Raw genomic sequence first — 12,763 nt, 5'->3', positions numbered from 1 at the left:
CAGCTGACTCTGCACTTTCTGTCCTCATACACCTTGTCCCCTTCAATGTGCCTCATACATTTTAAAGACAATTTTATTAAAAAATAAAGGAGGTGAGTTAAATAACCTTTGTCCGGCCGAGAACTCAAAGGGAGATTTAAGTGAACTGCAGACTTCACACTGCTAAGGAAGTCAAAGTAGAAAATGTTTATTTTTCTTTCTTTCATATAATTTATTGCAGAACATCACAAACAAATGCAGACCCAGTGCAGTGCAAGCAAAGAGTGGGAAACAAACCCTGCCAATTATTTAACGATCTCTGCTTTCTGATCTTTATCCTCTCTGCCAGACAAACGACAAGGTGATATATTGAGGTTGTTATTGTTAGCTCAATATGACATGCTTAAGGTTATTTTTTTGCTCTCTGATCCTCAACGAAACAAGGTGAAGGAACCTGATCAGAACTCCTTGTGGCCCAGAATGAGTCTCCTATAAAATGTGCTTTGGTCAAGTTCTCTTTCTCCCCAGTGGTGGCTGATGTACTAAGGCCAGTTAATTTCCTTCCTTGCTATTACTTATGTCAGGCTTATACTGAGTACTGGTTTGTGAGAAATCCTTTGGTATTTGTGTTAAATCTTACCCTTTGGTTATCACTTTCCCCACAGCAGCTAGTGTCTTGTCAGCACCAGTGTGGTGTGATTTGTACAGGCAGAATTAAAAAAGAAAACAAATTATTTTATTCAACAGGACAGATGTTCAAATACAAGATACGAGTATTTGTAAAAAGAAAGGTGATGTATCTATCCTGGGAGAAGGTGCCATTCTTATAAGATTACCAAGCTCATGAGCACATCAGAAATATCCATGTAGATTCATAGAATCATAGAATATCAGAGTTGGAAGGGACCTCAAGAGGTCATCTAGTCCAACCCCCTGCTCAAAGCAGGACCAATTCCCAGCTAAATCATCCCAGCCAGGGCTTTGTCAAGCCGGGCCTTAAAAACCTCCAAGGAAGGAGACTCCACCACCTCCCTAGGTAACGCATTCCAGTGTTTCAGATTAGATTAATATCACCAAGCAATTGCAGGGCAAATCAAAAGGAAGCTACCTGAAGGAAGGGCGAGAGAAGTGAGATGGTGGGAAGGGGTGGGAGCAGGCATCCAAATCAACAGCACAAAATTTCCTTTCCTGAATATTTTTCTTCTGAGAGCGAATCAGCTGTGTGTCGTCCCACGTCTGCTCACGGAAATGTCTGGAAAGTCCCTAGCACATCATGGTCACTATAATAAACAAACACATAATAATAAATAATGTCTCTAGATCTATTGATTTGTCAGTAAGGCAAGCTGGCTTTGGCCCCTTGCTAGTTGTTCCTTTCCAATACCAACCTTCATTCTATCCCTATCTTCTGGTATGTTTGTAATGTGTGTTAGGGCAAAATGGGAGAAGAATCTATCTGGAACAGGTTTCTAGGCTCTCTGTCCTTTCAAATAGGGTTTCCAGGCATCCGGTTTTTGAACGGAACACCTGGTCAAAAAGGAACCCTGGTGGCTCCGGTCGTTAAATGTCCAGTTGTCGGGGCTGGCAGGCTCCCTACCTGACTCCGTGCGGCTCCCAGAAGTGGCAACGTGTCCCTCTGACTCCTAGGCACAGGGACTGCCTGGGAGGCTCTGTGCACCACCTTGCCCCGCCCTGAGCACTGGCTCTGCAGCTCCCATTGGCCAGGAATGTGGCCAATGGGAGCTGCAGGGGCAGCGTCTGCGGCCAGGGGCAGCGCGCAGAGCCACCTGGCTGCCCCAGCATCTGGGAGCCGAAGGGACATGTTGCTGCTTCCAGGAGCCACCTGAGGTGAGTGCTGCCCGGAGCTCGAACTCTCTCCTGCACCCGACCCCCTGCCGCAGCCCCTTCCCGCATCCATACTCTGTCCCGGAACCTGCACTGCCTCTGTACCCTGACGCCCCAGCCTGGAGCCCCCTCCCACACTCTGAATTCCTAAGCCCCAGCCCAGAGTCCCCTCCTGCATCCCAAATCTCTCAGCCCCACCCCAGAGCCCACGCCCCCAGCCGGAGCCCTCACCCCCTCTTGCATCCCAACCCCCTGCCACAGCCTGGTGACAATGAGCGAGTGATGGAGGGGAGGGGATAGAGGGGGGGGCAGGGCCTCGGAGAACAGGCAGGGCAGGGGGTGGGGCAGGGTGTTCAGTTTTCTGCAAATAGAAAGTTGGAACCCTACTTTCAAACCCCATTTCCATTCCCCTCACTAAGTCTTCTTTCTGGCCCATGACTATAGATCTCTTCTCTAATAAAGTGATCAAACGCTGCTGCCTCAGCCTCCCCACATTTCCTGCCCACGTGTTCATTTTGTGTTTCATCATTCTATACATAACCCCTCTCAGAGCATGCCCACCTATTGCCTTGTATCCAGCATCACTCCAGCCCTATCATAACCATACAGCCCTCTTACCAATACCAAAAGTATAGTTTTTTCCCTCAGAGCTAGGGGTGGAGAAACCCAGCAACCTGCTCTACCTTCCTGCAGAGTGGGTCATCTGTTGTAACAATAGTCACTGATCACAAAATAATTTTGACTTGTTTAAGTGCCAGGGCTCCAGCAAGTAGTTTTGTAACAATGTTCCCCTGCTGTCTGAGTCGGGGCCCTGCTCTGGTATAGAATATACCCCACTGGTGTGAATACTGGGGAGCGGAGGGGTGAATTTACAGTTTCTGTTCCATGAGCATTCAGGCGAGTAGGCCTTCATTTCTTGAGTTTTCACAGAAAATGAACAGAAAAGTGTGAACATGGCCAAAGCAAAATCAGTTGTCAAGTTTGTGTGAATCCTTTGCAGGGTTTTTGTTGTGTGATTTGCTCTATTCTCATGAATGAAATGCCAGGGGTGTATTAGGTAGATCGCTGTGGTTCTTTAAACGCTCACTGAATTAACTGGGACTGTTCACTTGAGTAAAGCCAGGAGTGAGCTACCAGCGATTGCCTGGGTGCAGAGGGGCTGAGCTACTACTCTCGCGCATGTCTAGAGAGTGCAAGACACGGCTCCGGCTGGCCGTGCCTGAGTGAAAGGTGCGCGCCGCCTCCACCTAGTGGCCGCTGCCGTTCATTGCAGCCTGGGCCTGCGGCAGCTCCGTCCCGCAGCGCAGCGGAAGAACTGGCCGGGGGTGGACAAAAGACGCCAGCCCGCCCCCAGCCTTGCCGGGTTGTGAGCAAGGGGAAGGCGCGTGCAGCCAGGCGAGGCCTGTTCCTGGGCCCGCGGGGAGCTGGGGAAGGAGCGGCTGGAAGGGGGCTGCTGGGTGGGAGCGGGAAGGAAGCTCAGCCCTGGCCAGGAGGGGGTATCTGGGGGCAGGAAAGAGCAGCCTGGTCTTGGGGGGTGCTAGAGCGAGGGGGTGGCGAGGGAGCAAGAGCTGGCCAGGGCTGTGGGGCAGAGGAACTGGGGGAGAATGAGCCCGAGGGGGGAGATGTTATGGGACAGATGGCTACAGAGGAATTGAGGCAGGACCTTGAGTTTGTGTGGGGTGTTTTTAATTGCCCAGGTGGCCGCAGAGGGCATGGGGAGGAAGTGGGGAACCTTTCCAGCCAAGCAACCTCCCTGATATTACACTTCAGTCGTAGCTTCGCAGGCCATGGCCAGTGGTTGGACCCACAGCATGGAAGGTTTGAGAACCAAGGATTGCCGGGATTTGGAAAAGGTAAGACATTAATTGGGTGGTTGGGTTTGGGAGATGGGAAAGATGAGGGACTTGGAAGAGGTTGGGGAGATGGTCTCTCTTTTGAAATGGCCTGCATAATGAGTCAGATGGGCACCCCAGAGGATCTGGTAGCCCCTGGGTATATTGGTCCCTCACATGATGGACCTTGTGAACATTTTTCTGTCCTGTTCCATATTAATGGCTCTATGATCAAGCACTGACCAAGGACAGTTTAGTTTAGTGACTCTTAAAATAGTCTTTAGTGTGGAAGTAAGAAATGTGGGCATTAAGGCCTTTTGAGGGTTTGCGTGTATCTTGTTATTTGTACCTTGAAAGAATATAAGGAAAATTTATCACCATAAATATGTTCATTTTTTGTAGATGGATGAAGGGGCAGATAGGTGTTTTAGGCTCCAAAGGGTTTCCTTGTTAGACTAATAATTTTTAAGATGGTCAAATTTTGGAATAAGTAGAAGCCCTGTCATTCCCTCATCGGCCTGGTCTACACTAACTATGTCAGGGGAGTGACTTTTTTTTTAACTGACATTGTTATACTGATACAGCTCCTTGTGGGGACATAGTGATATTGATATAAAGGTGTCTTATACTGGTGTAGCTTATTTCCCTTCCCATATGGGAATAAGCTATACCAGTGTAAGCACTTTCATACTAGCATAACTGTGTCCCCACACCTGCAGGTTGTACTGCTTTGACTATACTGGTATAGTTAAAGCATTACAACTTTCATGTGTAAGTCAGCCCTTAGTGTAACACCTTTTCTGTAAGCTCATGGTGTATTTTCTTGTTCTGTTGTTGAGGGTGTCTATGGATATGTCTATACTTCAATGTAAGCCCAGGGTTAGTGAGACTTGAGTCACCCTACCGCAGGTCAGTTATCCTAGGCTTGAGTGTCTAAATTGTATCTAAACCCTAAATTAAGATTTAACTTTGCTCGAACTCAGGGCTATGGCTTCCACACTGTAGTCTGCAGACCCCAAGTCAAAGTAGAAGTTTGAACAGCCCACCAAACCCATTGCAAACTCAGGAGGCTCTCTGATCGTGTGCTTGCAAGATTGGTGATCAAAAGAGAATGGGTTAACACTGACCTGAGCTGCTACTGTTCTCCAAGGGAGGGGGGTGGCTTCTATTTGCAACAGAGTGGAGTGCAGATTGTTGGGATCGAGAGGAGTAAGGAAGTTGTCCCATGGAATTGTGGGATACTTCTGGATGACTCCTAGGACCTGAGTCAAGCAGGGCTGCAGCTACTCTGCAAAGCAGTAGAGTTTGGACCCTAGGTCCTGGCTTCACTTGAGCTTGGACCCTCCAGCCCTGCAGGGTTCTGGGACCCTGGGTCCGAGCCCTGGGTTAGTGCAATTGCAGTGTAGATGCAAGGGGGGTTAGACTTGAGCCTGGGCTCAAACACAGGCTTATGCTGCAGTGTAGACATCACCTTTGGGGGCATTCCCCTGGTTTGTTACTCTGGGTGACTCTCTGGCTCTTGTTGATTGGCAGGCACCTCCTGTGCAGAAGACAGATTGTGGGTTTTGGCTTATGCTGGCTGCAGAAGGATGATGAGGTGTGCCTATTGGATAAGGAAGTGCTTAGTATGCTGGAGATTTCCTCTTCTTGTTTCTCATTTCATTTTGAGTGATCAATTGGGCTGCTTTGGAACTGCTGTTTACAACCTGTAATTTGTATAATTTGATTTGACAGTAATTCCATTGTCGTTACATTTATTTACAAGACATTCCCTGTGATTTGTTCATTTCTTATCTGTTATCTTTGCTTCTCTAATCATGACTTTTCATAACAGTTGATCATTTTTTTTAAAAAAAGTGTTTGTTTTAATTCTGAGGGATTGCAATGTTTTGCTGGCTGCAAAGATGGTGTTTAGCTGTTCACTTTAACGTCTAATGAAGAGCCATGAACTATGGTACCTCTTTGTCTTTGCTTGCAAAAGACATGATAGACTGAATTACCCATTTATAGTCTGGTGTAGCAGATACTTTTGGACTTCGGGCTAGATCCACAAAGGGACTTCAGTGGCTTACTGCTACTATAGGCACCTAAGTCCAACATTTAGGCATAACTGAGATCCTCAGGCCACCTGCTTAGCTGCCACCTAATGCTGTGTGCACTTGCATTTCTACTGGTGGGCAAGTGCAAAATCACCTAAGTCCTGATGCCATCAAACAGCTGAGTGCCCTAGCTCATGTGTAAGCCCCACTGGACTTCTGAAATTAGGCATTCCACTACTTTTCTTGCCTGATCCAGTAGACATGCTCTGAATCCAGCTACTGAATCAGGCCCCATGCAAATGACGTGTGTCTATGTCCATATGTGTCCATCCAGTAGCCCAGTGGTTAGAGCATGCACCTGGAATGTGAGAGACTCAGATTTGCATCCTCTTTCCCTTATTTGGAGCAGGGAAATGAACCCAGGTCTCCCTCATCTGAGGTGAGTGCACTGACGTTACGGCGTGAGTCTCTCTTTTTGGAGCAATTATACAAAATGAAATATTCATTGGAGCAGAAACTTGAACCTGACTGTCCCACATCCCAGGTGAGTGTCCTAACCACTTGGGTATATAGTTAGGCCTTGTCTACACTGCCACTTCCAGTGCTGAAACTTTCTTCGCTCAGGGGTGTGAAAAAACATCCCCCTGAGCGATGCAAGTTTCAGCGCTGTAAAGTGCCAGTGTAGACAGTGCACCAGCGCTGGGAGAGCTAGTGGAGGTGGTTTTATTACAGCACGCTTTAACAGGAGGAATTGAGAAAAGCCCACCCGAGAATATTCAGTAGCCCAGGTAAGGGCACTTTCCTGCAATGTGGGAGACCTGGGTTCAAATCCCTGCTCCAAACTGGGTAGGTAGAAAAGGACTTTGAAAACTATTCTCCTGCAACTTGGGTGAGTGCCTTAGCCATGGGGACATTGGCTATAAGGGTGCATGTGTTTGGGGGGAGGGGTTGTCTCCTCTCTTCTCTCTCCCTCAACCCCCATGCCTTTTCTTTTCTCTCTCTTCCCCATGAGAAAAGGCTAACCTGGCCTAGGTACCTAACTCCCAGGGGAAGATTCACAGGTGTGAATTCTGACTGAAGATAGGCATCTCCCTTCATTCAGTTGTCTCTGTCCTTTTGTGGATCTGGGCATTCAGTCCTGCCACCTTCCTCTGCATTTCACTCCTGGCTAGCTTAGGCAGCTCCATGCTTTGCTTCTGATTTCTGTGAATCCATTTCTTAGACATCTAACTCTCCCCATACATTGTATTGGGAATCTCAGGGGTGTGAATTCCATTGGATAGCAAGGCTCCCAAGAGTTAGGGGTTGCAATGCTAAGCATTGTGATGCCAAAATCCCCTTTGTGGATCTAGCTCTTAGTTGTCTTCTGCCATTTTTCATTTTTTGCCTTTTGCTCAGACTTGACTCCCTACAACATACATGGTTTAACTATAGGGTGCTTGTTAATTTGGGGGGTAGTGGATAGGAACTAAACTATTGGGGCTCTTCTTAAGACTTATTCCATCTGCTACATTATCTTTCACTTAGGATTTATACAAGTACGCAAGCAATGCCCTTCTCTAATGTATGTGTTGCCTGTGGGTATAAATGACTCTGCCCCACAGTTTAAATGGCTAGATGACTTTTTCTCACAATACAACTTGCAGCATTCTCAGTCAGTAAAGACAGGTAAACTTGTGTTCATGCTGACTTTCATTACACTTACTAATATTAGTGTAAGTTTAAGGGCTGCATTTTTAAAGCTACTGTGCAAAGATTTCAGACCCACAAATGTACATGCACTAGGTGTGCCTTCAATACCTTGTATCCACATTTGTAAGCGACATTTGCATATATCAACTGGGTAATGGTGTGCACAACAGGCAGTTAGGCAAGCAATTAATAAATAATAATGATTTGCACTTGGTAACTGCAATGTATGAGATTGTGATGCCTTGAATAAAATTGTAAAGACTTCAAATACAATTGATAAGTACCATAGAAATGACTATAAAAATAAGTTTAAATTAATGTAGCCTCTGTCAAACAAGCCTAGTAAAATATCTTTAAACAGGTGTCTGAACATTAGTATCTCCATTCTGTAGATGGGGAAACTGAGGTAGAAGAGTATTCACATGTCCCGGATCACCTAGGAAGTCAGGAGAAGAGCCAGGAATGGCACTCCAGAGTCCTCCCTCCAAATCCCCTGTGCCAACCTGTAGACTGCAGAAATTCTATAAAAGCTTCGTCTTTATTGTTTACAAATGCTAAATAAAGTGATTTAATCGTGTTTGTGCTCATTCAGATACTGTCTGCCAGTGTTTACACCTCCTGTGTGACTCACTTGTTTCCATGCATATTATAGGTTACAAGAAATCCGTTTTTATGCAGTGTTCTTCCTTGCAATTTGAATTATTTTCCCATGTATTTAGAATTTTCCTAGCTATGTGACTTCCTGCATCATTGGCTAACATTACTGCCGTGCTGAGTCTGGGGTTCAGATCTATCTCTGTTCTTCTGAAATACTGAGGTGATTATCTGCGGATCGCAAGTGTCTCAGCTCCTGTCTTTGGGATTTGTGAAGAAGTAGAGGAGTGAGACTTCTGTCTCTTTAGAAGTGAGAGATCACCAGTTGGCTTTTGTTCCCTGGAATACATTTGAATGTGGCTTACTGCTTTGAAGCAGTGTTCATGTTTTTAGGATTTACATTAAAGTTTATTGCTTCATCTTAAATACACCCACGGTGTATTGAAATTTGCCTTTCTGTAGTCTTCTGTTTTCTTCTGGAGACCTATTTTCAGGCAACGAGTGGCAATCTTCCTCAATAGGGAAGTGACATCCTACTTACAAGTGAGTCAAGTGCTGGTCCAATTAGAACTGTTCTTCCTTTCTGCATTTTAGTGGCTGTTACAGCTGGACATAGCATTAAGACTTTTATGCTGCAAAAGGTTCAATTTTCTGAACGTTCTTGTTGCATTGCAATGTCAGACTTTAAAGGAGGCATGTGTGCTGTGAGAGAAGACAAAAGTACAGTGGGGTGGTCTCATTGAAGTCTCTGTTTGATCGTGTAACATCAGCCTGTTCCAGAGAAGCCCCAGGTTGAAAGAGCATGGATGCTGCTAGTCAGAATTATTGGACTACAAGTGAATTAGCAGTGATATAGTTGTGGAGTATAGCAAGTTGGTACTGAGGTGCAATGCTGTGCTCTTAAGAAGGGTCCAAGACTTCAGGAGAACAGGGGCTGCTATAGGTCAGCACTGAAGGTGCATTGTTGGGGGAATCTAGAAGAGAAGTAACAGTGTTGAGGTGGTTGGCCAGAATTGACATGCATTGGCAGTGGTGCATAGAGGCTTGGAATTGGAATAGCTGCTTAATGTTTTGAGAGCTAGGAATTGGTTTATGCTCTGGGTGCTGTTTTCCACTCCCCACCCCCTCCCACCAAGACTAAGCTCCTAATTAAAAGGAGGTTGGGAGGAGCAGGAGGGCAATGCAACTGATGGACATTTTACTGCTACTCCTTTGTTGTGTAAATTAAGTACCTAATGATCTGCATCACAGTACTGTTTTTTGTGTGTTTCAGTGCAGATTATTACAGACTGCATCTCTTTTTCATGAACAAGCATATTCACACGTGACTTGACCCATTTCCAGGGAAGCCCTGCCAAGCAGAGGAATCTATCTTACAATGATATACCAGTCAAAGGATGCAGGAGGTCACATAGGGCCCTTATTCTGTTATATGAGAGGAGCTTACCCCTGTCTTACTCATCATAAGAGAGGTGGGTCGGAGCCTGGGCTTAAAGGGCACCATACCATAATTTTTTTATAAGGGCGGGGGGGACAAGGGTTGAAACAGATCCTCAGAATAGAGGAGAGGTGTCTTCAATATGGGGGAAGGGAAAGATGATTTCAACAGAAACCTGTGTCTTCACATGCCTCCCTGCCCTGCCTTTTTTTGTTTTTTCTTTTGATCAAACTTGTGAATTTCCTTCAATGCCAGACTCCTGTGTAGCAAGTTTTGATTGTCAGTGAGCCTGGAAGCTCAAGTTGCTCAGTGATGACTCCATCTAGGTTGATCTTCTGGAAGGACAGTCATTCCACTTCCTTCCTCTCCCATAGGAAAGCTGTTACTGTGCATTCCAGCCCTATCCGTCTATCCAGGGGCCAGTTAAAGCAGGTCAGGAAAATGGTTTTCCTGTTTCTTGAAAATTCTCAAGATTTTCCTGTTTTGCATTGGGATGAAACAAGAGAGGCACCCAGTTTCAAGTCCCTGTTCCAATAAATAGGAGAGATTGAGGAAAAACCCACCCAGAATAGCTAATAGCCTGGTGGTGCCTGAGTCAGACCAAGGACTTGAACCTTGGTCTCCCACATCCTACCTGAGTTCCCTAACCACCAGACTATACTGTGGTGAATAAATCTTTGTCTCTGGTTTTGACCAGGACGTCCACCTTGGATGTGAGCAAATTTTTGTCAAAACTGGTATGTTCCCATGAAAAGGCCACATGGCTACCACAATCCTGAATACAACCTGTGAAGTGTCATTTTTGCTTAATCAACATTTTCCAACAAAAAACTGTTCTGTTGAAAATTTCTTTACCAGCTCTAGTGTCAAGGCGGAAGTGTTTTCTATTTTAATTTTCAGGTGCTTTGTTCAGTCTAGTTTTGAAAATCTCTTCATCTTTTTGACAAGGAGCTGAATGGTGTCTACCTCCCTTGTTCTACTTACTTCCAAATTGGGTCCTCTGAAAAGAATAACACACAATATGAGTGGTAGCTGGTTTCACACACACCCTTCCCTCAAGCTGGGTTCCTGGAGGGAATCTGTCCCTATGAGAGGGCAGTGAAGAGTGACTGCTGCATTTAGATTTTGGCAACTGGAAGAAACAGGCTGAATTCAATGCTATCAATCATTTGAGGGGCTAGATTTGGGAGATGACAGACAGACCGGAGAGATAAGGACTGTGGACTTGTGATCAACACAAATACAGACACTGGTATCCAGGAACTAGTGTAGCTGCATTGATAGAAACCTGTAACATAGACAAGCAAAGCTGTGATTTTTTTTTTTTCAGCAGTAGCATTTATCCTAATGCCAGACAGGAGTATGCTCAGCCAGGGCAAATTGTAGCTATTCTTGTTTCTACCTGGCTTTTCACCAGTGTAGCTATGCCGATTGCCAGCCACTGATGGCTGCGTTACAGACAAGGATGCCTACATGAGATTAGACAATAAAACACCCACTTACTGGAAACAACCCCCCACCACCACCACACTGTGCACTAACCCTTTCTGAGTAACCTCATTCTGGCTGATGGCATATATCTTCCCTGCTCCAGCCACACCTTATGTCTAATCTAGTTTTCAAACTCGTCAGGGCAGTTTGGGGAAGTGTTTGGTGTCACTAGAGATAAATAATAGGGAAGCAGTGGCTCAGCCTCCTCTGAAATTGGCGGAGTCATCAGGGCAAAAGTTTTGTTCGGATAGAAGAAAAAAATCTAGCTCATGGCTCCAAACCATAAATGGACCGAGGGACCATATCCCTCTTCAGTGGTTTAAAATATAAAGGATGCAATGACTCTGCTCTGTCCGGTGGTTTAGTCCCTGTCCTGGGCCACACGTCACACTTAGGGTACGTCAAGACTACCCACCGAATCGGCGAGTAGTAATCGATCTATTGGGGATCGATATATCACGGCTCGTCTAGACGCGATATATCGATCCCCGAACGCACGCCCGTCGATTCCGGAACTCCACCAGGGCGAGCGGCGATAGCGGAGTCGACGGGGGAGCCACGGCCGTCGATCCCAGGACGGGAGGGAAGTCGAAATAAGATACGGCGACTTCAGCTACGCTATTCCCGTAGCTGAAGTTGCGTATCTTACATTGACCCCCCCCCACACACACACTAGTGTAGACCAGCCCTTAGAGGTAGAGGCTCAGCTGGCTTTCTGACTGGCAGGTGCCTGCTGAATGTTCACTACGTATGGGATTTCCTCTGTCCTCATGTTCTGATGCTGAATAATCCAACCTGTTGGCACTTTGAATTCCCTAGCCCAGCTCCACTCCCTGTTCATTCAGGTGCATGTGAGCCCCCACTGCCGCTTGGATGCTGTGAAATGGGGAGCTTTGACAAGACATGGGTGCATCTGTCAAAACCAGTCTGGGCAAGGAGACAATCTATCCCAGTCAGTCAGGGGGGGGTTTTAGCTTCTCTCGGCAGCTGCCAATAGGGAGGAAGGGTAAGAGGGAGATTGTTTCATGGGCTCATGAGATACAAGAAATGTCTTTCCTTGTCTTTTCACCTCCCATCAAAGATTGTTCCACCGAAAATGGAATGCAGCACTGTGCACCATCTGACCTGGTGAATTAGGGAAAGGGGAAATAATTTCCAGCTGATTTCCAGCCCCTCCAGGCCACTCTCCACAGCTTCACCATTTCAGCACAGAAAAGATCGTTCAGATCGTAAGGCAGAGAAGAGAGAAATGGTGGTGGGGGGAGTTGCATAGGATAGGAAAGTCTTGCAATAACAATGAAACCTTCACGTTGGCACAAACAATTATGATTTTCTCCTGCCTGTTTCATTTCTTCATAAATATCCTGATCCCTGAACTGTGTATTCTCTGGACAGCATGTCACTTAATTATTTTTTTGCAGGATGAAAAAACTGTAATTCCACTAAATTAAAAATAGAACTGCAAATGGGTCTGGTTTGATCTCTGTGGCGTCTACAGCAGAGGAACAAGAGTAATTCCAGCAATTAGATGTTAATTGATGTCTGAGCGTATCTATTCCTAGAAACAGCAAGACCATGTATGGCATAACTAGCATCATTAAACAGCATCATTTCCCCTCTGTGCTCTGCTAGCTAGAGTTGAGAAACTCACCCAAGGACTCTCTTCTAGGCGGGAGAGCAGTGGTGGATGATTCAGGAGGAGAGATTCGTACAAGAATTGACCTCATCTTAATAATGGCAGATGATGGGGAAAGGGAATGGGACTAATTTTTCTTTGGCTGATTAAGTTAGAGGAGGTTAAATGCAGAGAATGTCACAGGCTTCCTCGTGTTTTTATTTTTTTTTTTTTAAAA

General features: G+C 45.9%; 1 protein-coding gene and 1 long non-coding RNA gene across 4 annotated transcripts in view; one reads left to right on the top strand and one right to left on the bottom strand.

Moving 5' to 3' along the window:
- Positions 1 to 693: 693 nt before the first annotated feature.
- Positions 694 to 12,763, bottom strand: part of ZFAND3 (zinc finger AN1-type containing 3) — a 281,458-nt gene continuing 269,388 nt past the window's right edge. The window contains exon 8 of the mRNA XM_008174739.4: positions 694 to 1,259. Coding sequence (XP_008172961.1) covers positions 1,243 to 1,259 — 17 coding nt within the window. The 3' untranslated portion in view covers positions 694 to 1,242. The remainder of the gene's footprint in view (positions 1,260 to 12,763) is intronic.
- Positions 3,043 to 12,763, top strand: part of LOC135982670 (uncharacterized) — a 70,866-nt gene continuing 61,145 nt past the window's right edge. For 2 of the 3 annotated variants that reach the window (XR_010600185.1, XR_010600183.1), the window contains exon 1: positions 3,243 to 3,677. This is a non-coding gene — a long non-coding RNA (uncharacterized LOC135982670). Of the gene's footprint in view, positions 3,220 to 3,242; positions 3,678 to 12,763 lie in introns of those variants that run through there. The other variant, XR_010600184.1, reaches the window with a different exon arrangement.

Source organism: Chrysemys picta, chromosome 3 (assembly GCF_011386835.1).
Source record: "Chrysemys picta bellii isolate R12L10 chromosome 3, ASM1138683v2, whole genome shotgun sequence".
NCBI classification, from domain to species: Eukaryota; Metazoa; Chordata; order Testudines; family Emydidae; genus Chrysemys; species Chrysemys picta.
This window is presented reverse-complemented; position numbering and strand designations above follow the sequence as displayed.